Raw genomic sequence first — 23664 nt, 5'->3', positions numbered from 1 at the left:
GTGGCCCATGTGCAGAAGTCGGTATTTTGTGGAAGAGCCACACTCAAGGGGTCAAAGAGCCGCATGTGGCTTGCGAGCTGCAGTTTGCTGACCACTGACTTAAGAGAAAAGCAGATTAAATTTAAAGATCATTATTTCCTTAACTTGTCTTCAATAAAAATTAATTGAAGGGATTCAGTTTAAAATTGAGTCCTCAAACCAATCTTACTCCTTACCTCTTTTTTAAATAGCATTAGATATTTAAGTAGCAATAAATACCAATATAACAAGCCTAGATATATGTGTGTGTCTGTTTCTTAAATTTATAGTTTATATGATTTGTTTTTCTTTTCATAGCCTAACTCACCGGGACCTATAATTCCTGTTCAACAACTCACAAAACCAGATTCCCAATGGGAGGCAACAGGTATTGTGTCAGAAGCTGAGAATGGTGTTCACCTGAAAACAGAACTCCAACAAAAACAGCTATTAAATAACCCCCAAGCACTTTCAAAGAATCCTCCTCCTCAGCCACTCGTTCGTAACTCATCTGAGCAACTTTCACAAAAGCTGCCTCCTGCACCAGTGAAGTTACACTGTCCTCCATCACCTCACATAGAAAATCCTCCCAAGTCGTCGACGCCGCACACGCCTGTCCAGCATGGCTATCTTTCACCAAAGCCTCCTTCACAGCAGTTAGGGTCTCCCTATAGGCCTCACCACTCACAGTCACCTCAAGTTGGAACACCTCAGCGAGAACCTCAGAGAAACTTTTACCCAGCAGCACAGAACCTTCAGGCCAGTACTCAGCAGGCACCTCCTGGAGCGTTATTTACACAGACACCCTCAGGACAATCTTCGGCAACATACAGTCAGTTTAACCAACAAAGTCTGAACAGTGCGGCACCGCCCCCTCCGCCCCCTCCGCCTCCTTCTTCTTCATCTTATTATCAAAACCAGCAGCCCTCTGCAAACTTTCAAAATTATAATCAGCTTAAAGGTAGTCTTTCCCAACAAACTGTGTTTACATCAGGACCAAATCAAGCACTTCCTGGCACCACAAGCCAGCAAACAGTCCCAGGACACCATGTTACTCCAGGGCATTTTTTGCCTTCTCAGAACCCTACTATTCATCATCCAACTTCTGCTACTGTCGTCCCACCCCCTCCTCCACCACCACCTGCTCCAGGACCACATCTTGTACAACAGCCAAGTTCCCATCAGCAACACTCTGTGGCACATGTAGTAGGACCTGTTCACGCTGTCACCCCCGGGTCACATATTCATGCTCAAACTGTTGGACACCATTTGCCACCACCCCCTCCACCTCCTGCCCCTGCCCCTCATCACCATCCACCGCCCCATCCTTCCACAGGACTCCAAGGTCTACAAGCACAACACCAGCATGTTGTAAATTCAGCACCACCACCACCACCTCCTCCACCACCTCCACCTTCCAGTGTTTTGGCTTCTGGGCATCACAACACATCAGCTCAAGCCTTACACCATCCACCTCATCAAGGACCTCCACTTTTTCCTTCAAGTGCTCATCCAGCTGTACCACCATATCCCTCACAAGCTACACATCACACCGCTCTGGGACCGGGAGCCCAACACCAGCCTTCTGGAACAGGGCCACACTGTCCATTACCAGTCGCAGGTCCTCATCTCCAGCCCCAAGGACCAAACAGTATTCCAACACCTGCTTCAGGGTTCTGTCCTCATCCTGGCTCTGTGGCTCTGCCACACGGGGTTCAAGGACCTCAGCAGGCATCTCCAGTGCCTGGACAGATTCCAATTCACAGAGCACAGGTGCCACCAACATTTCAGAACAATTACCATGGTTCAGGGTGGCATTAAAATGGACTCCCAAAACATTTTTTAAAATGTTCTGTAAGATAAACTGTATAATATGTACCTGTTAAGGTACTTTTTAAAGCTTGTACATGAAACTTTGTATTAAAAAACAAACAAAAAAACACCAGTGCTCTTTCATTGTATCGTTCCCACCTTTGCTTTTTAAAAATTCCTTTAAAAATGTGCTATTAAGCCAGTATTAGTTACCTTTACTTTGTAAGTGGAACATTCCAGCTGTTTTTCTGGCAGAATTGATGCTACATGATCTTTAAATTTTATTGTTGCAGTTAAATTCATTTAGTGAATGTTTTCTATATTATTTTATACATAGGCATTACGTACAGAGCTAAGCAATGGCACTACGAGGATTTTATTTTTTTTCTTCCTGTCAGCAGTTCTGTGAGTGCATCTTAGATATAAAAAAATGCAATACAGATTTTTATAGTTTGATGTGGACATGGCTCATTTTGTTTTATGGTTATTTGCAAGCAAAATGTAATTTAATGTATAGATGATTTTTAATGTCTCCTGACAAACTGTAAATACTGCATTTCTTTTGCATATATAATTGCTTACAGCTTTTCTCATTTGATATATAGCATTGTACATATTACAAGTCTTTGCAAAACTGTGTGATCTTCGTGAAAGTAGTACAGTATATGGCCTTTAATTTCTTTTTTATTTTAAATATACTGTCACATTGAAGCACTGGTTGGGCATTTTAATTCATGTTAATAAATCACAATTATGTCCGTTTTACCAAATTGTCCTGTACAGCTTCTGAGATTGGGGTCTGTTTAAACAAGTGCTTTTACAAAAGTTTATTTGTTTTTATATAGTTTATAAGGAGCCTTCCGTTTTCTTTAGCAAATACTACCTCAGGGGGACTGCAGCAAGCATCAAGAAGCAGTAAAGGTTGTTCCTGTAATGCTTCTGCTGGTCAGTGTTCAGGAGCAGGAGCCACAGGAAACTAGGTTATGTAAATGCTCTGTACACTGTATCTGATCTCACACAGACTGAACCCATACCATGAAAGCATTGCACAGATACCCTTATCCTATATAATAAAAGGCTAATATGCAAATCAACCAAACGGCGGAAAGATCGGTCGCTATGACGCACGCTGACCACTAGGGGGCAGGCGCTCAATGCAAGAGCTGCCCCTTGGTGGTCAGTGCACTCCCACGGGGAGCACTGCTCAGCCAGAAGCTGGGCTCACCGCTGGCGAGTGCAGTGGCGGTGGCGGGAGCCTCTTCCGCCTCTGCAACAGTGCTAAGGACCCCTCAGGGGATGTCCGACTGCCGGCTTAGGCCCACTCCCCAAGGGGTCCCAGACTACAACACTCTCCCCCCCCCCCCCCCCCCAGTGCACAGATGTCATGCACCAGGCCTCTAGTAGACTATAATTTACAACTGTTTCACAATATTAAGTATTTGCCAAAACACACAGGAGCATCTAACTTGTACATTTTAAAACAAGACTGAAATGTCCTGTTGATTTATCAAAATTGTTTGAAAAACGTTAATTTAACATTTACTCTCTTGTTTTGGAATTTTAGAAAATAGGAAATTAAAAAAATTTGTTTTGGGTATACAAAATTTAAAGGAAAAATGCATTATTCTTAGTTCTCTCAAGTAAAATGAAAATGGCCTCTCAAAGTGAACATTTTACTGCTGAAATATAAAATGCTAGTTATTTTAGAAAAATAAAAAATTATTCTTATGTTCTCTACCTTTCAGGCGATTGATAAGTACAACCAATAGTAATGACACTATTTGTCAACACTTTTTTCATCATCCAATTACCTGACATAATTTGGCACAGTATACAAATTCTGTGCATTGAAGAAAAACATGAACAGACTAAAATGACTAAGAATTGGCAATACTGTAAGTCATGTTATACATTTTAATTTCCATTTCCAAATAGCTAATGATAGTACATTAACACAGCTGCGTTTAGAGATCAATCCTAATCAGCTTCAAGTTTTAGGAGAACTTGGGTCAACTTTACCACCCTTGCCTTTATCGAACAAAATTCTACTTTACCAAAAGAAACACTTGTCCAAGAAGAAATGGCTTCACATTATCCAACCCGACAGTTTCAAACACTAGAACGAAGTTAACTAAGCATAGTGAAACATCTTCATCTCTTTAAAGGATTTTTAATTCCTCATGGATTGCCTACTAAATAAATAATGTATATAGAATCTTTTCTGTCAACTGCAGAATCTTATATAATTAATTGACTTGATAATGAAGGATGCATACACTCTCAAAATACTCAAAATTTCATTAAAGTTAAAAAAAATTAATGGAAGAAAAAGGTGGAATTTAGGAATTAATTTCAACTGTAGATATAAACTAAAGCTCTCTACCCCAGCAGAAACCAGTAGTTATGTTAACTATATATATATGATCCAGGTACAGGAAGAAGCAAGTTAGTAAATCAGTTTTCACCTTTAAAAATGTATGCTTTTTTGAAGCTCTTATATTGACCTTTTCTCTGCCTTTGGGAAGTTCTAATTTCCAGACAGCCAGCTTCTGAATCTGCTATAATCCACTGCTTGTCATTTTTCCATGAAGACTTTACATGGACTAGAGGAAAAGATAGAACATTCAACTAAAATCACTGGCTATAGTGTTTTGCATAACCGGCAGTTCTTTAGCTTATAGTATACATTATCATTAAGCCACCAAGAATCTGCTAAAAACCACACTGTACCTAAAACAAATGTATATTCCTTATAGAGCAGTTGTTTCATTTTTAAAAAATCTTCACTTGAAAATGTGTTTCCACTGATTTCAGAGAGAGAAGGAGGGAGAAAAACATTGATGTGAGAGAGAAACATCCATCTGTTACTTCCTGTATGCGCCCTGACTGGTGATCACACCCACACCTAGGTATGTGCCCTGACCAGGAATCAAACCTGCAACCTTTTGGTGTACAGGACAACGCTCCAACCAACCAAGCCACCTGGCCAGGGCAAGAATAATTGTTTTTTACATTGTAAACTAGGTAGACTATTTTATCATGAGGGACAGATCCTTCCAAAATTCATAATCTAGTTAATTTTCTAACAGCCAAAACTGCATTAGATAAATTTCATTCAAGTGTGCTATAGCCCTGATAAAAATTATTATGGTTCCTATGGAAATGTTGGATAGCATCGCTGGTCTACAGCCACCATCTGTCATAGAACCTGTATGATAACCTATAGCCTCATTAGAAAAACGTACAAGCACATTTCATAAATGAACAGTATGTTCTACCTCAGTAATAGGTGATATAATGCTCACTCCAAAGAGGATTATATGTATTGTTCCCTCACAGTGAACACTGTTGAAAAAGAATTGTAATACTCAAAGTGTAGGTAATGTTTTTCATTAAACATAAATGAAAAGGGATCATTGAGATCCTAGGTATTAAATCCACACTGCAGCAGCATCTCTGAATCCATATTCTATACCCTTACAAAACAATGAGTGACTTCCTTGTATAAAGCCTTAATTCATGTTATAGAACTACATTTCCTGCAACAGGAATGTTGATTATTTACTTTAGTTTTGGGTACACTACACTAAAAGGATAGCAGATGTTTGTTCATTCTATGGATTCAAATATAGGCCAATGACCAAGGCGTCTGGGGAGAAAAAAAAACCCAAAAACACTTTAATTTTTAAAACAACTGCAAGCACCTCAAACAATGGGTTATTGTTACAACACTTGTTCTCTTTTCACAATCTAGTTATTGCAAAGGCATATGGATAAATGTTAATAGACAAAGTCAAGAAAAAGGAGGCACCTTAAATGTAAAATTTTTAAAAAACCCCAAAAACTGGCATTCAATCCACTGACTTCTAAAAGAGGCTAAATAGACCTCTTGTATATTACATCCTAAAACTGTATTGCCTACTATGGTTTGTGTCCTGGATTCTACAATTTTAAAGAAATGATAAAACTGTGTGCAACCTCCAAAGGGAAAATCAATTTCTCAACTTCAATGCACGAAAAGACAAACTAGTAAAATTTGTTGTAGTCACATATAAAAAATGCCTACAGAATGAACGTGATCACTGTTACCTCTGAGTTGTTAATATTCTGCCCATTACACTGCAAATTGCATATACCATACCTTGGTTTCTAGACAAACACAAGCAAGATTTTCCAAAAATATATATTTTTTCATTTCACACACTGAACATGTTTCTCTTGTCCAGTTTAATCTACGTAGACTTTAACTTACAGTGTTTGGAGGAGGCAACACCACATGGTACCAGGCCATCGCATTTTTAAAGGGAAATTGCTGTTGTTTTTACTTCTTAAAAGTACTTTTAAAATATGCAAAAACAGGAAAAGGATTGCTAAACTATAAAACGTACTTTAGAATGGGAAGTATGTTTTTTTCTCTCTTTAGGTGCCATATAGGGAATGACATAACCCAGAGCCACTCTGTTTAAAATCCACAGAAAAAGGACTGTTATGGAATGAAGTTTGTACAACTCCCTGGAGCTAAGTCCACTACATGCAACTTAGGCTACAAAGCACTCAAGACCTGGTAACTTTTCTGAAATTGGAGTTCCCATCCTATATTTAATGGAAATTAACATTTACAGGGTGCATTTACATACACTATAATACAGGAATGATGTCCCTTTGCCAGAAGATAAAATTGTACATTTCCTTGCTATTTCTTGGTTCCAACTTGATAATTTCTTAAGATTGTAAATTATATAGTATTCGGCTAAAATATTTCTTCATAAATAGTTACAAAACCTGCCAAAACACAAGGGGGAAAGTATTTTTCTTTAAAAAAAAAAAAACCTGACATTTGAATGTCACACAACACAAGAAACAATGCTGAGAGACGTGGTATTGTTTCCAGAAGAAAGTGGGTCAGTGAGCTACTAAGCTGAAGATAAAAGACTACCCTTCCCCAGGATCACAGTGCACAAAAGCAAAATGTCAAACAACAGTACCTCAAAGCAAAATAAAGGTCTGAGGATGAAGCCAGCTCACTTGTAATCCTGTTAAAAGAATGAGAGTCACCGTTTAGGTCCAATGTACTGGAAAACATTTGCTAGCTCAGAATGCTATATTTGTAGAATCTGCTAAGAATTCAGCCAAGGATGCCGAAGGCATTCGCCAGCTGAGGCTCTTTTTTCTGGAACCATTTCTAACATCGGAATCAGGAAATCTGTAAACTGTGCAGCATCTTCATGGGGCCACCCATACTTTTCCACAAGTACATCAAAGAGGCTCCAGGGCTTCAGCTTGGTGATGTGCCGCAGTTCTCCTGCAGGGAGAAAACAGACATGTCAAGAAAGCCCCACGTGTGCATTTCCTACTGTTGTTCTAGGCAGGTTCTTTTCAATGAAGCAGATACCTACCTGCTTAACACTATGAAACAACAAAGAAGGCCAGCTTTTCTCCTCAAGAATAATCATTAAATGTACATGAGTGTGTCATCTACAAGTAAGCTTGGCCAATGTAAATAGGCATTAATTTAACAGGGACTAGTTCGTTCACATCGATTCTAGGTTTCTTTACATGAGGAGGGCCTGGTGAGTGCATCTAAGAGGTTTCCATTTGCAAAACTGATGGAGGCACTCCCACTGCCATTTGGTATTTTTTGCAACTTGCAAATTTGCTTAGAAAAAGCTTTAAGATACATACTATTTAAACACCTTGGGCCACTATTTTGCATGTTACCACGCAAAAGAAAAAGGCATCTTTTCCTTTAGAACAGTGTGATGGCAGCCTACGATGCACTTCATCTGCACTCCAGGGGACAGCTGCAGGCTGGCTATGGCTTCTGAGCACTTGAAATATGGTCAGTGTGGCTAAGGAATTCCAGCTTTAATGTGTTTAAATGTAAGTAGCTTGTGGCTCCTCTACAGGGCAGCACAGCTCTAGATGCCAACCTGTATCAAATACCATTCCTTTCTACACAATTATTGTAAAATCTAAGATATCAGGGCATACATTTATAAACCTTGAAGTTATTCTTTTCAAACTGTGCCGGCTGCAGTATAAACCCGAGCAGCCCCGTGGACATAACAGAATGACTAAAAAGCTAGTAAACGGGCAGTAACTTTAAACGCCTTTTTCATAATAGGAGAAAAAGTTATCTTTAAGCCAAACTGCCCTAGGAAAGCTTACATTATGATTAACTCGTTTTCTCCACCTGTTAGAAATCTTCACAGGATACCGCACCCCTGCCCATAGAGAGGCCTCCGTGGGCGCCCGTCTGAGCACACAGACAAGCTGCACTCCACCCCACACCCTCTCAGGCCCACAGCAAGCCAGAGTCCTGCAGGCACCCTAAAGGCACACCTCATGCCAGGGACGATTTCTCCCCTTTCACAGTTTAACCAACACGGTGCATTTTCTCATGATATGCATTAACAGACATCCAGTTTTGTGCTTACAGAGGTCTTAGAAGGCTTCGTCTATTTCACCCACTTACTCAGCTCAATTTAGAAACACTCTTCCTCTTTCATTAATCGTAAAGAAAATAAAAGAACATCTCAAAAAATTATAAACACAGAAGTGACTGTAATCCCACCCACAGGGACCTTTTCTTCTAGTCTATACTCTTTCAATATATACTGTTATGAGCTGCTATGTCTACAGAGTTGTAATCATGATGTGCACAGAATTCTGAATAAAAACATCTAGCACAGCTGGTGTGGCTCAGTGGTTGAGCGTTGACCTATGAACCAGGAGGTCACAGTTTGATTCCCGCTCGGGGCACATGCCGGGGTTGCAGGCTCAATCCCAGTGGGGGCTGTGCAGGAGGTAGCCGATCAATGATTCGCTCTCATCCCTGATGTTTCTATCTCTCTTCCTCTCCCTCCCTCTCTCAAATCAATAAAAATATATTTTAAAAAATATATCTATCTACACGTTCTTCTTACAGCTTCTGGCTCCCTTATGAGGACTGGGGATGGAGTGGAGCCTCCAGTCTGCAGGGCAGGTCTATTGATACAGGGGAAGCCACCCTCAGACAAAGTCTGAGCAATCATGAATGTTCATCTCCTTTAAACCAAAATTCCAGTTTTAGGGACCAGCCTAAGAAAATAAACCCTGGCACCCCCCCCCCCCCTCACACACACACCTCCTAAATATGCATACTGCAAAGTATATATACTTGCAGTATTTCAAATGCTCAGTAATAGGAGAATGGTGTTTAAAAAGAACAATCGTGGTTTGTTGAATGAATATTATTTAATACTACTTAATAACATGGAATTAAATGGTAAAATGTTTGGTAGTAAAAGAATGAATGTGAAAACTATGTTCTATACATTGATCACAAGAGTTATCTTCAAAGTGCCCATTAGATATAACAGGTGGCCCTGACCGGTTTGGCTCAGTGGATGGAGCGTCGGCCTGCGGACTAAAAGGTCCCAGGTTCGATTCTGGTCAAGGGCATGTACCTGGGTTGCGGGCACATTTCCAGTGGGAGGTGTGCAGGAGGCAGCTGATCGATGTTTCTTTCTCATTGATGTTTCTAACTCTCTATCCCTCTCTCTTCCTCTCTGTAAAAAATCAATAAAATATGTTTTTTTTTTAAAAAAAGGACTATGGGAACAGAAAATTAAAAAAAAAAAAGATATAACAGGTGCCCCCCACACATCAGTGTTGTAATAATATTGTTTTTTTCCTGTATTTTCTATAATGAAGCTCTATTGATTTTATAGTGACTACTGATCTCATCCAAGCAAGGGGAGAAAGCTCACACATAACAGGCTATTACAAGCTCTCTGGGAGCGGGGGGGGGGGGGGGGGGGACGACGGATGAACGGGGACGGGGACGGGGGACGGACGACACGGACTCTATTTACACTCATCTATTCTGACTTGGAAGAAATACTTTCCAGGCTTGGAAATGAATGAAACTACCCAGAGGCACTGTCTGCCCAGAACAACCGAGACATGTAGTCCCAAGGATGCCAGTTTTTACACAAACAAAAATCCATCAAAAGGCATGAAAGTATGTACACTCTTTAGTGAAAATATGGATTACCCCAAAGGTGACTTAAAGTCTGCCTAACAGTGATGATAACAATTCAGTGCTGAAAGGCTGTGAAAACTATTCAGACCTAACTAGTATCACAAACTGATAAAAATATCCCCAGTCTAAAATACCTAACATACTTTGACCAGGTAAATCGCACATAAAAAACTGTATGTGCAAATATGCGGCCTATAACAGGAAAATATGCAGAATAATCCTAAACACCAGTAGGCAATGAAGACAGAATAACAATGCAATATAACAGAGCACTGAATTGCCTCTAAAAAGAATATGTGGATTATGTGGATAGGTGTGAAAGAATACATGATGCCAAAAATTACAATAACAAAGACGTGAAATATGTACACATTCTTGCATTTAACTCAATGATCAGAAATGCTGTCTATAACTAGCTGACAAAGGTTAAAAACAAACCCTCAGCTCCCAAACCTGGAGATCTGGCCCTGGCAGAAATGATAAATCCAGGCTCATCGGAGGAGTCAGGGCCTCCAGTCCCCTTACCAGCTCCAGCCCTGCATATAAAACACAAGAAACAGCACCTGCACTGCCACCACTTACTATAAAAATAAAATAAGAACATAAGTGGCTCCCACATAAGTTAAAGAATTTTTTTGCCCTGACAATTTTTTCTCTTAAGAAAATATACCAAGATATGTTTTGCTGAAACAAATTTTGCAAGTACGGACTTAATGACACCTCATGGTGATCGTCTTCACTTTTTAAGCCTTGCTCCCTTCCTCGTCACCAGCTCTCACACATTGTGTGTGCAAACTGGACACCAGCCAGGCTACTTTCTAGATGGGAGCCCTGCCACCGCCGCCCTCACCAGCCCAGGGCAGCCCCCCTGACGAGCCGCAGAAAGCTGCCGGGAAAGGCCTGTGGGAGGGCTCCTCCGGAGGAAAGGCTTTGGGCCTGGGACTGTATCTGCCAGGCCCAGATTATCAGGTTACTTTTTAGGGAAAAAAGTGAAGTACTTCCGTTATGTCTCTTAAATATTAAGTGATTTGTGAAGGGAAATATGTTATTCTGTCCATAAAATTATAATATTCCAGAATTATGAGTTTTTACACCACATACGGGGACTATGAAGACAAATCCTGGGACAAGCATGAGTTTTTACACCAAGAATGCTAAATGCATTCGACTCTACAGGTCACCTTGAAACAAGCGCCTCAAAAAGAACCGCGTATGCAAGACCTAAGCACAGCCGGGACAATGGAGAACTTTACACTTGCCTGTGCGCAGGCAGGGAAGGGCACAGACCAGGAGCACCCAGGTGCCGGGGTGCTGACGCAAAGGCCAACCAGAAAGCCAGCTTCCAGCATGAAGGGCCCCAGAACAGGGAGCTCTGAGCTGAAACCCACCACCATCTGACATCAGTTCACTAGGTAGCACTCATCAGCCTGCCCTCTGAAGGCAACCTACACAGGTGAGGAGAGGGTGCAGGCCCTCAGCTGCTGCTGTCTGGTCTTCGGCAAGTGCGGTGCCTGGAGGACACTCAGGCCTGCGGCAGAGCCTGACAGGCGGGGCGCCTCAGGGCAGCACCACCCAGAGCACTGGTGGCCTCAGGCTGCTCAGAGGTCTGGTAGTGAGCCTGCGGGTGGGGCAGGGGAACTTTCCATCTCACTCCTGTGACCCAGACTTGAAGACCAGAATCTCAGAACCAAAATTAATACAGGTTGTCTGGTAAATCGTTTTCCCTGACAATTCTTTTTCCTGTGATAAGCCTTAAAAAGGTAGTAAAAAAATAACTGCATCTGGTTTCACATGTCACAGGCTGCCCACTGGGTGGTCCCAGAAAAGCTCGGCTGTGGTCAATGTGCTCCAGGAAGTGGAACACTGAACACCTTCCCATGGTTAGTTCTCGGTTCTCCCGTATATTTAACAGGGAAATAAAACCTACAGGACAAAACAAGGCTGGTGAGCTGAACATCAAGTGTATATTAAAAGATAACTACTCTAGCCTAGCTGGTTTGGCTCAGTGGATAGAGCGTCTGTCAGCCTGAGGACTGAAGGGTCCCGGGTTCAATTCCAGTCAAGGACATGTACCTTGGTTGCAGGCTCAATCCCCAATCCCTGGCCCTAATCAGGGCGCTTGCAGGAGGCAACCAATCGATGTGCCTCTCTCACATCAATGTTTTTCCCCTTCCCTTCCACTCTCTCTAAAAAACAATGAGAAAATATCCTTGGATGAGAATTAACAACAAAAAAAGGGGGTGGGGGTAACTACTCTACAAGAATTCCTTTATCTCATAGGAAAATAAAATGTCAAATTGGTGCAACAAATCAGGTTAGGGCAGGGGGCAGAGAGTATCTGGGATTTTCAGGAATTTCTATAACTCCATGTCCTGCTCACACCAATTTTAAAGGTTCTAACAACAATAAAAAAAATTAAGCTGAAAAATCATGAATTAAGAGAACTAACTATACTCACACAAAAGACTATAGCACTAGGGAGGGACTCTTTAAAAATAATTCCCTGGAGTTTTTGAAAATTGATCATTAATAAGGGGACTGACTATACAGGGCAAAGAAACAGGTCATGCCAAGGAAGCATCAATAAGAATAATATTAAAATAAAATCACTTATAACACAGTGTGAGATCCTGCAATGGGAGAAGAGGGGCGGGTTTGCAGGAATGGAGCTCAATGGATGTCACAGGCCTGCCCCACTGCATGAACACCTCAGACAGATCCGAGAGGACAGCAGTGGGCGTTCACTAAGGCAAGGCTCTGGGCTGCCACTGCTCCAGTGCAGGAACACTCCAGCTCCATGAACAGCACAGAAAATGTAAAGGTAAGTTTAGCTGGTTTCTAACGATCACTTAACTCCTCTTATAAATACTTTAATACACAGATTGGTACTCAGAGCAGGAGAGAGGAGGTGTGGAGGAGATAAAAGATTTTAGGAAGGTTGCCTCTTACAAAATTCTTATTCCACAGGTATCAGATGGTTCACTCATGTTTATTTCTTGGGAGCTTCCTTCAGTAGAATTCCCCAGATGTGAAAGTCCAGGTTTTTCTCCAATGCCCAAATGCAAAAGCATAATTTCTCCTTTTGGGAGAGGATTATGCTGAAATTAGTGTTGCATAGTACCGTTACCTTTTCTGGTGAAAAACTCCTTGGAATATTTCCCCAACATAGCGAATTTTCAAGGGATTTTCCCGAGCAGTTCAATGATCAATGCTATGTGATCTGCATTGGGAAACATTACCAGCAAAACAGAAACACACGACAGTTTAATCAGCACACTGCATGCAGACACGGCCACCGCCTGTGCAGACAGAAACCGAGCGACCAGAAGCACTGGCTCCGCCGTGTGGCTGGATGCAGGCACCGGGCCCAGGACACCTCGGAGGAGCTGGTGCACAGGTGACGCGGCACTGGGCCACGGGACTTTCCCTCTCAGCTTTGACACCAGCACCGGATTCTGCCGGCTGCTTTATAAATTTAGGAGAAGCGCCTTTGTCACCAGGAATGCTGAAACCAGTAGCTGCTATTCCGTTTCTGTCTGCATCGCGGCGCTTTCAAAAAGAAGAGGTACTACCTCTGCGATTGAAGAATTCCCGAGAGTATTTTCCAGATAGAGCAAAGTGCCTTGGGATACTGCCTAGCAGCTCTATGATGTGGGCTATATGGTCTACAAAGGAGAGAAAAAAGGGTATGGGAACGGGCGGGACAAAGGGAAGGAGGGGGTAAAAGAGGGAGAAAACAAATTAGTAAAAACTGAGAAACAGATTCAAATCCACAATGTTTGCAGCACACCCATGCAGAGGCTCTGGGACTGGCAGGCCTCAGCACCATCTGGAGCATTAACGGTAATGAATACCAGCACATCCCAGACCACCCAGCATCACCAGCAACTCAGCATAGAGAGGGCCAGGTTCACAGATGGGGTTCAAGCTCGAATTCCCTGGGTTTCAGCTCAGCTCCCCAACAGGAGAGGAAAACAAGTAGCGGATCAGTGGACAAAAGGAACACAGAGGCCCCGGCTCTGTGCAGCCTGTCCTCTCCCGGCCGGCTGGGGGGCGGGGGGCTGTGGGCAGCAGGAGGGAGGGCGCTCCAGGAGGCTCTGCCCATTCCCTGTCACTGAAGGGGCTTCAAGCTCAAAAAGAAAATCATCTGAACTTGGTGTTCAAACACCAACACATGGTTCTATTTCAGAACAAGATATAATACGCTCCAGAATTTCAGGACCCGCGGGCAGGAGCCCCACACTACGGTACCAGCAGGCAGCAATACTCACCTTCGTCTCTGGAATAGTCCTCTCCAGAATGCGGTTCAAACAAATAATCTCCGGTCGCCAGCTCAAAGGCCTAGAATACAACAGATGACAGGCTAAGCACTCCAGAGACTAGCCCCAAGTTCTCCTCCTGTACAGAGACCTACATTTTTTTAAGGATCTCAATCAAACCAAAAAGCCTCCTTAAAAGGCTTCAACTCCAAATTTTTTCTCCCTTTCAAAAAGTTCAAAAAAGCCCCAGAAGTAATCTTGCATCTCCTTTGCTGGAAGACGAAAGGGCTGTGCACTGTCCTTATTTTACTGGAAGTAAACAGACATGCCCTTGCACCTCAAGCTGTGCGGAGGGCTGGCCAGAACACTGTGCTCAGCCTCGAGTGGTAGGAGGAGGACTCAATCCAGGCCGAGGTCTCTCTGCCTCCAGAGCCTGCCCTCAACCAGCAGGCTAACCTGGCCCCTGGTTGCTGCCACTCTCCTGAAGCAAAGACCTTCATGTCTTAGTAACTAAGGGGGCTATTTCCAACATCTCATCATGTCATTCATTTCTGACTCAACCAAAGGAACAGTGATGGCGAGCCTATGACACGCATGTCAGAGGTGAGACGCGAACTCATTTTTTTTGGTTGATTTTTCTTTGTTTAATGGCATTTAAATATATAAAATAAATGTCAAAAATATAAATCTTTGTTTTACTATGGTTGCAAATATCAAAAAATTTCTATATGTGACACGGCACCAGAGTTAAGTTAGGGTTTTTCAAAATGCTGACACGCCGAGCTCAAAAGGTTCGCCATCACTGACCTAGAACCTAAGAAGCCCCTCTTGCCCTGTGCCTGGGGCTGGAAGGAACCTGATCCCTGTGCAGCCCTCCGAGGAAGGCAAGGAGAGCTGGCTGCCTGGGTGGCCACTGTCTGTCCCTAGCACACCTGTGTGGAGGAGGCCACCTGTTCCCATTTCCACCAGGTTCGTGCACACACACACAATCTCAGGACTATGAGTTTAATAATCTTATCTAATAAAGAGGGAATATGCTAATTGACCCTCACACCGTCGCAAAGATGGCAGCACCCACAGCCAATAAGGAGGGAATATGCTAACTGACTGCCCTGCTTTCAGAGATGGTGTCCATAGCCAATAAGGAGGGAATATGCTAATTGACTGCCCTGCCCTCAAAGATGGTGTCCACAGCCAATAAGGAGGGAATATGCTAATTGACTGCCCTGCCCTCAAAGATGGCAGCGCCCACAGCCACAAGATGATCGGCAGGGGAGGGCAGTTGGGGGCGATCGGGCTGGCAGGGGAGCAGTTAGGCGTCAATCAGGCTGGCAGGGGAGTGGTTAGGGGGCAATCAGGCAGGCAGGCAGGCAAGCGATTGGGAGCCAGCAGTCCTGGATTGTGAGAGGGATGTCCGACTGCCGGTTTAGGCCCAATCTGCTAGGCATCGGGCCTAAACCGGCAGTCAGACATCCCCCGATGGGTCCCAGATTGGAGAGGGTGCAGGCTAGGCTGAGGGACCCCTCCCCCCCCCCAACCCGCAGTGCACAAGGCCTCTAGTGTGATAATAATATATAAAGACAACAACTACTATTGCTCTGCTGATCAAATACACATGTTTTAAAAACAAAACAGGATAAGCTAAATCCCATTTTTGGTTTTTACCATACTTACTTCTATTCTGTATTAGTTTGGATTTCACACTGAATGGCCTTACTCGGGGAAGACTAGGACACAATCAATTCAATACCTTACAAGCCCAGAGGGAACGGTGAAGCCCTCACAGGAAAGACCCAAGAGGCTGCAGATGGGAGCTCCAAGGAGAGTGCCAGCTGCTCATGGCCCTCCCTTAGGTCCTCACTTTTCTAACTAATTTCCAAAAATATTTCAACCTAGCTGTGTGCACTGCGTGCAGCCTAACACTGAGGTATATCCGCTGAGTGTTCTTGGAAAGATGACTATTTGATAGTACCCACATATTTCCAAGGAAATCCTTAAGTCAAAGAAGCCTATTGATGAAATGGTTCACAAGAGGAAAGGAAGAGGGGCTCCTCATGTTATCTGGTCCTGGTTCTCTGGAGAGTGACGAGATTTTCTTAACAAACAGGACATGCACAACAGGGCAAACACACACGACCAAGAAAACATCGACATCTGGGCTTTGCGACTTCCTTACCTGCCGGTAGCTATGAAACCATGAGGCTTCTGCCTTCGACTCATTAAGTGACTCCCAATACAACCTTCATAATTCTTATTTATTTTCAGTCACTGGGAACTTTGGATTCTTCCTCTGTACGTGGCCTGATGCCTCAGAGGGCCTCCCTTGGACCAACCTCTGTTCTCAGATTCTGGGGAGATCTCTTTCCTGAAACGCCCCCTCATGCCAAAGTGCCCCATTCTGAACAGGTAAAAGGACACCTGTTAGTTCTGCCATGTGACCAGTGCTAAAGAAGTTTGGTGAAGTCTGTCCGATGGCTTTTCTTGTTTCTAGAGCACAGACTCAAACTCACCATGGCGTCCACACAAAGCTGCCTGTTCGGGGGCTCTGACCGTACAGAGGAGCCACCCTCGACCCGCACAGTGTGACAGGTCCCATGCACTTACACCTGATCACCTCCAGCTGCTGCGCCTCACTGTGCTGTCCTTTCTGAGGGCTCATGAGCAGGATGGTGCGGCCACCGCGCAGGAGCGCCATCCCCACTGCAGTCTCCGCAGAGCTTGGTGCCACTTAACACCCAGAGGACTCTGGGCTTCTCCTCCAAGAATGCTGGAGCTTAACGCAGCTTGGAATTATGAATGTAATACACTGTCATATTTTTAAACTTTGATAAAAGGATGGGCATGTGGAAACATTGCCTCATCTTTACCAGGTTCTCTACTTAAAACAAAAGGGAGCTCTCAGTCACGACCTTCGGGGACAAGGGGTGGGGGTGGGGAATGAAGACTGCACCTCCTAGAAAAATCACCGTTGGCAAAATTTTTTAAACCCTCATAAGTGGCCCTAGAAGTGCTGAGGGAGTGTATGTTTAATTTATTGGAAAGGAGGGGCGAGAGGGTCGGGGGGAGAGCTGCTGGAAGGAGACGAGTGAATGCTCTTCCCCAGGAGTGGTGAAGTTGAGGCCACCATTTACAGCAGCAGCAGCAGCAGGAGTCAGCGGCAGGAGACTGTGTGGACGGACCAATTCTTCTCTAATGGAGGGAAGACAGATACCCTGGTATGGCCTGTACTGCCTGCTCTGCCATTATTCTGCCATATCTGTGATCTTGTCCTATTTTTCTGGTTATATCACCAACATTTAACATCCAAAATTAGAAGCACAGGATATCAGAGTTAAAAAGTTCTGTCTATTCAGGGCGGCTCTGACGTGGCCCCTTCTGTGCTGCTGGGACAAGCAAGGCCTGACCTCACCCCGTCCTGAAGCATCCTCCCCCGCAGCTCCCACTGTTCAAAGCCTCCCCTCTCCTGCCCCAGCCCTTGCCCCCCCCCCCCCACCCCCGCCTGCCCTCCGGAGCCACACAGAGCATCTCGAGCTTCAAAGGAACCACCACATTTCCACCAAGTCTTTTAACCATTCTTTTCCATACCCAGTCACAGCAATGCCTTAGTTTTTGATACTTACTGAGAAACTCAATTTTCAGAATTATCTGGAATTATCCATCAGAGCCACGTGGGAATAGAAAGGCACAGTTTCAGTTCTGTTTGCCATATCTGTTGCCTCAGATCATGCTAACCTGAAACATCTACTTTTTTCATATCGTTTTAGTGCTATTAACAATGCTTTTGCTGCAGCGGTAACAAATAATCCAATAAACTCAACTGTTACATTCACCTTTGAATAACAGTAAATCTAATTATTCAGCATTTTTTCAATGAGACAAAGTGCCTAGCTTTGCACACATGCCCTTGCATTTCAAGGTCAGAGGAGAAGTGGGGGGTGGGGGGAGGACATGAAATAAGGAAAGCATGAACCACCACTCTAATCAACACACACACACTCCATTTCCAACACAGGACTACCCAGTACAGCCATGAGGAGGAAGGTGCTGACCTGGCCAGGAGAGAGGGCCAAGAAAGAGGAACCGAAACCGGCTTATGGATGACGGACCATTCACGTTCATCAGTTCACATGTAGGGAGTGAGAAAGAGATGCCCTGGTGGGGCCTGGGGAGAGCTCAGACACCACTCAACTCCTGGTGCACAAGACGGGCAGCGGAAAAGGACAGGACACCGGGAGGAAGAGGAGACTCCTGAGGCCCGAGGAAAACATCACCGTGTCCCCCACGGAGGACCCGGGCTCAGGAGCGTGTGCAGCTACTGCTGTCTCCGAAGCGAACGGACAGCCCTGAACAAGAAGTCAGGACATTCTCTAGATTTGACTTTATAGAAAAAGAGAGACAAAACACTGGTAGATGGGTGACCTTCCTCTCCAGAGACAGGGTCGGCCAGGGGCCTCCACACTCGAAAAATCATCCCCTGGGCCACAGTGTGAGTGAAGCATGAGGCTGCAGACAACCTGCAGGCTCTCAGCAACCAGAGGAATTAGCTGAAGTCGCTGCCACCACAGTGGAGGTCTGATTCTCAGGGCTGGCTGCTCAGGGTCTTGAGAGGACACCTCTCTCACAAGACCAGACCCAACCCAGCCCACGCCCAGGACGTGCCCGAGAAGAGTTCTTCCAATTCTTAGGACACTTAAGGCAGCAACCTACCCCTCCCCTGCCCACAGTGGACAACCTTCATGGTCAGGACGCTGCGGACGGCAGCACCAGCGAGACCCTGCCCATCACGGGGACCCAGGTGATGAGCCTCTACAGGGAGGAAAGTGGCCACGCCATACGCCGCTCTTACCATACAGGCCGTGCTCCAGATGTCAGCAGGGGTGCTGTAACCTGCTCCTATTAAAACCTCTATGGATCTGTACTGACGTGTCTGGATGTCTTCTGTGAAGTGTTTATGCTGAAAGGGAACAGACTGCATTACCAGGGAGGACACATTAAAAAAAGAAAACAGCGTGTCTTCTACATGACCACCACCAAAATGTTTTAGAAAGAAAATTCTACTTACCACCCAACAAGCATTTCCCAGGTCAGCAATTTTAACTCTAATTTTATCGGCGTTCCGTGGATCCAGGGGATTCACCAGTAAGTCCGCTGCCCGGGTTTTGGCTGGCATGAGCAAACAGCAGGACAGTTAGTGCATGGGGAAGTGGCTGGCAGGTGTGCACACACGTCTGCCGGGCACAGAGCCTCCTTTTCCAGAAAAGTGATAGGATGGTCATTTAGGCCTGGAACCCTGTAAGCTGAACTCAACAGAATTTAACATTTGTGGTCTCTATCTCTGGAAAACATTTCGCAAAAAGGAACAAACTAGGCTGCCCAAGACCCCACGGGCACTGCCCCGTCCTTTCTCCTTTGCCTCGAATTCCTTCGCCCCTCGGGCCAGCCCTGCACGGCTCCCTCCTGCATGTCTCTGGCTGCTCACTGTGTGAGGGCACATTCCCTGGTGGTCCCCACCTAGCCCGTCTGTGCATTACTACAGAGCACGGCAGCAGAGTGCCACTCTGAGCGTCATTGTACCTGCACCCCCGCCCCCCCTCTGCTTGGGATGTTAGATGATGGTTAAACAGATTAAAGGCCAGGACTCATCAGCCTGGTTAGCCTTGGACAAGGAATATTCCAGAAGAGAGATTTCCTGAGAAGGCCTGGTTTGTAAGGCAAACCTCTCAAACCTCTGAGGTCCTTCACGATGGTCTTGCCAAATAATCGGCCCCTCTCAGCCCCAGGGTGACCCTGAGAGAACCTCATGGTCGGCACAGGGCCAGCCTCCTCAGGGCTCCAGGACAGAAGAGCATCTCAGACAAGTCCAGACCATGCCTGCATCACGCACAGTAACCATGGGGCCAGTGACCACGAAAGTAACCTGGTGAGGCCCAGACAGCAAATCCTGGAGCTCAGTCAGCATCTTCAGCAAATCTCAACTGACCTACAAGCTCGGAATTCTGGAGAGGATGAGGTACAGCCATGGCTTTTACTATAGAATTCTGAAGTGGTTTTTACAGACTAAACACAACATTAAACACCCTTTGCTCAGGCAAAGCTGGGCACTGTGAAATGAACCAAACCTCCTGTGGGTGCATCTGTGCCAGGAAGCCATGGCACTGAAGGAGGCTCTGACGCCTCAGCACCCAGGGCAGCAAGGCCAGCCGTGCTCACTGTTCACAGGGCAGTGGGTAGGCGAGGTGCCTGGCACCCAGAACACCAACACAGCCCCACAGGAGGGGCCAGAGGATGTGGAGAGCGCTCTGGTTTAACCCTCAAGACCCATTCCTCAGGCTGTGGATCAATGGGGCAGGCAGACTCACATGTTCCTTTCCTGCTGACTGCCAATGCCCACTTTCCTCTTTATAAAAAGACTGATCACCATGGGCCCCATCAAAGGCCAGATCTGAGCTAAGAAGAAACACAGGAAACTCAGAAATAAGAAGGAAAGCAGCCCATAAAAAGGCACAATGTACACACCGAACAGAGAAAGGGTTGAGAAGAGAGTTCCAGGAGAAACAAAAATGCTACCCTGATGGATGCATGGGCAGCATGCGAAGGCTGGACAAATCCGTGTGGCATTCAGTCAGGAGAGGCAGCAGGCAGGAAACCGAAATCTGAGGTCTGCAAAACTGGAGTAAAATCTAAGTTCCAAAACCTACAAGTTCTACGACTCTGGCAAATGACTGAAGCTGTTTGAGACTCAGTGAAACGAAGGGAGAGGAAGGGACCACCCCTCCCCGCACCCGCACACACACGCACACACAGACTGTGCACAGGAGGCGGGCAGTGTCTGGCCTGTAGAGCCTGGGGCTCCCTGTGCCAGTGGCAGGGGAAGGGCCTGCTGCAGGGACATGCGGTCATCCCCTGGCTCAGGTGTGAGGCAATGACCACCTCACAAACGGCACTATGGAATTTACCTTAAACATGTAATTGTATAAAAGCACAGAGAAGGTAAAAGAGAACTTTCTTCTGAGTACCTGACTGTAATATTCAAAAAGTCATTTAAACATCTGCATAATGGAATACTACGCTGCTATAAAAAAAGAAAGAACTCTTACCATTTGCTACAGCATGGATGGACCTGGAGAGAATTATGCTAAACAAAAAGTCATTCAAACACAGGTACAATCATGCTTGCTGCAGTCACACCCATTTTACTGCTACCAAGGAGAGAGTGGCGAGTGGAAAGAGTTCACTCCAGGAAGGGCTGCGGCCCTGAAGCCATTCCTGATAAACTGGTCTCAGGGTGACACTGTGTTCCCTCCACTTGAAACCATCCTAGAAACTAGTAAGATGACAGCCAGGGAGGCCTACGAGTGACAAAACAGCCGCCATCACTGCACTGCAAGGCTCTATTCTAGGCCCAGATCGATACTTCATTCATTCATTCATTTTAAATCCTCACCCAAGGACATCTCCTCCATTGATTTCTAGAGAGACTGGAAGGGAGGGAGGGAGGAAGACGAGGGAGAGAGAGAGAAACATCGACGTGAGAGAGACACATTGATTGGTTGCCTTCTGCACATGCCCTGACCTGGGGCTGGGGAACCTGCAACCAAGGTACATGCCCTTGACTGGGAATCCGGGAATCGAACCCGAGACTCTTCAGTCCATGGTCGACGCTCTAACCACTGGGAAAAACCACATTGATACTTTAGTTTGAAGTATCTGTAACGGGAGGCATGAATGCCCTCTTGATATGCAGATTCAGTACCAAATGCAAGGAGCAAAACTAGGAGATTTAGTGCCCAAACCCGACCCATTATCTGTTCCAGGTGCTGTCTTGGCACAGGAAACAGCATAAACAAGACAAATGAGGTTCACCCACCACACCCCAAATTAGGTAACGCATGTACCGGCTGGGAGTATGGGCAATAAAGTAAATAAAATGAGTCACACACCATGTCAGGTGGCTCTATATGCTCTGAAGAAAAGCAAAGCAAAGAAAAGAGCTGGATAATGGAGGGTGTTCAGGGGAGGTCTTTCCTGAGACGGGAGGCCTGAGGAAGGGAGTCTGGGAAGGGAGCTCTAGGCAAGGGAGGTGGAGTGCAAAGAGCCACCAACACACCCGCTGGTACTTCTGAGAAACCAGAACGAAGCTAGTGTGGGAGGTACAGAATGAGCCCAGGAAGTAGACCCAGGGGATGTTAGGGAAATGACAGGCAGGGAGCAGACTGCAGAGAGCTGTAAGCGTTAGCACTGTGCCTCCGGGGCCATGCTCAGTGGACGGGATAAGCTTTCAACAAGCTCTCTCTTTGGACTGCTCTCCAGAGAATGGCTAGGGAGTGAGAGCAAAGTGAGATGACAGGGAACCTGTGTTAGTTACAGCAGCCTAGGCAGGACTGACAGTGACATGGTCACTATTAGGTGAGAGGGGAAGGATCCAAAATAGACCAACGTTCTTGCAAGGGAAAGCCGACACCACCACGCTGCCTCAAGTCTCCGCCCCTCGGCCGTGATGAGCCAGGGTCTAGTAGTCTATGGATCTAGCAGCGAACAACCCAAGAGGAATCCTGCCTCCTCCCTCAACCTTCTAGGCTACCGCATTACTCCAGGGAAAGCCCACATTCTCCAGCCTGGTATGTACGCCTTCCTTCAGACTTCTCACTCTGGCCTGGCCTCTTCTTCAACTACGCTCTGCTGTAATGAAAAGGATCTAAACAAAATCTATGTCGTCCATTTGGCAATTCACCATTGAATTGTTCACAGGAGCTGCTGTACGTGTAATCACTTTCTGCGTTTGGCTCATCAAGGTTATACTCCTTGGGGTTTGGGCAATCTTCTTCATCATCGTCTTCATCATAAAAGCTTGTTTCTCTTGCCTCGTATTCATTAAGTACTAAGTGGCACCCACCAGCCTCTAGATCACACCCCTTTCTTGCAGGAAACACCTCCCATGGGGGGAGGGGTGGGGTGCTGGCCCATGGTTATGAAACAGCCAAGCTGAAAACCAAAATGAGAACCTCCCATCACATGCGTGGATGAGGAGATCCTGTCCCTGCTATGTCCCTAGAATATGACCATATTCAAAAGGTCTGTTTGGTAAGAAGAGACTGGGCTCAATGAAAAAAGAAAAAAAAAAAAAAGAACTTCGCCCTTGCTGGTTTGGCTGGTGGATAGAGCGTTGGCCTGCAGACCAAAGGGTCCCAGGTTCAATTCCGGTCAAGAGCACATACCTTGGTTGCTTGCTCCTCCCCAGCCTGGGCCCCAGTTAGGGCCTGTGCAGGAGGCAACCAATCGATGTGTTTCTCTCACATCGATGTTTCTCTCTGTCTTTCCCTCTCTTCCACTCTCTCCAAAAGACCAATGGGGAAAAACCAGACCTAATTGTTCTCCCTGCCTCTCCCAGCACTCATGCAACAGACAGGGTGCTGGGAATGGATGGAATGTGTGTTGGAGAGAGTAAAATTTTGATTGTGAGTAGAAAAAAGTGGGAGAAAGGAAAGAGTAGAAGAATGTAACCAAATATCACTGATTTGTTTGTTCACTACTCAACAAATGTTTATCTTA

General features: G+C 45.3%; 2 protein-coding genes across 8 annotated transcripts in view; one reads left to right on the top strand and one right to left on the bottom strand.

Annotated features, from left to right (window-relative positions):
* KMT2E (lysine methyltransferase 2E) overlaps positions 1-2600 on the top strand; it is an 85423-nt gene extending 82823 nt beyond the window's left edge. Inside the window, 1 exon segment of the mRNA XM_023751099.1 lies at positions 337-2600. Coding sequence (XP_023606867.1) covers positions 337-1839 — 1503 coding nt within the window. The 3' untranslated portion in view covers positions 1840-2600.
* The window catches only part of SRPK2 (SRSF protein kinase 2), a 138981-nt gene that overhangs the window by 1163 nt on the left and 114154 nt on the right, over positions 1-23664 (bottom strand). For 2 of the 7 annotated variants that reach the window (XM_006085405.3, XM_006085404.3), the window contains exons 11-15: positions 19178-19278; positions 18962-19069; positions 14128-14197; positions 13429-13521; positions 5487-7132 (exon numbers count right to left, since the gene is read on the bottom strand). In XM_006085405.3, the coding sequence (XP_006085467.1) occupies positions 6948-7132; positions 13429-13521; positions 14128-14197; positions 18962-19069; positions 19178-19278 (557 nt within the window). In that variant the 3' untranslated portion in view covers positions 5487-6947. Of the gene's footprint in view, positions 1-3730; positions 4434-5480; positions 7133-13428; positions 13522-14127; positions 14198-18961; positions 19070-19177; positions 19279-23664 lie in introns of those variants that run through there. The other 5 variants (XR_002828390.1, XR_002828389.1, XR_002828391.1 and 2 more) reach the window with 5 other exon arrangements.

Source organism: Myotis lucifugus, unplaced genomic scaffold, assembly GCF_000147115.1.
Source record: "Myotis lucifugus unplaced genomic scaffold, Myoluc2.0 scaffold_18, whole genome shotgun sequence".
Lineage (NCBI taxonomy): Eukaryota > Metazoa > Chordata > Mammalia > Chiroptera > Vespertilionidae > Myotis > Myotis lucifugus.
This window is presented reverse-complemented; position numbering and strand designations above follow the sequence as displayed.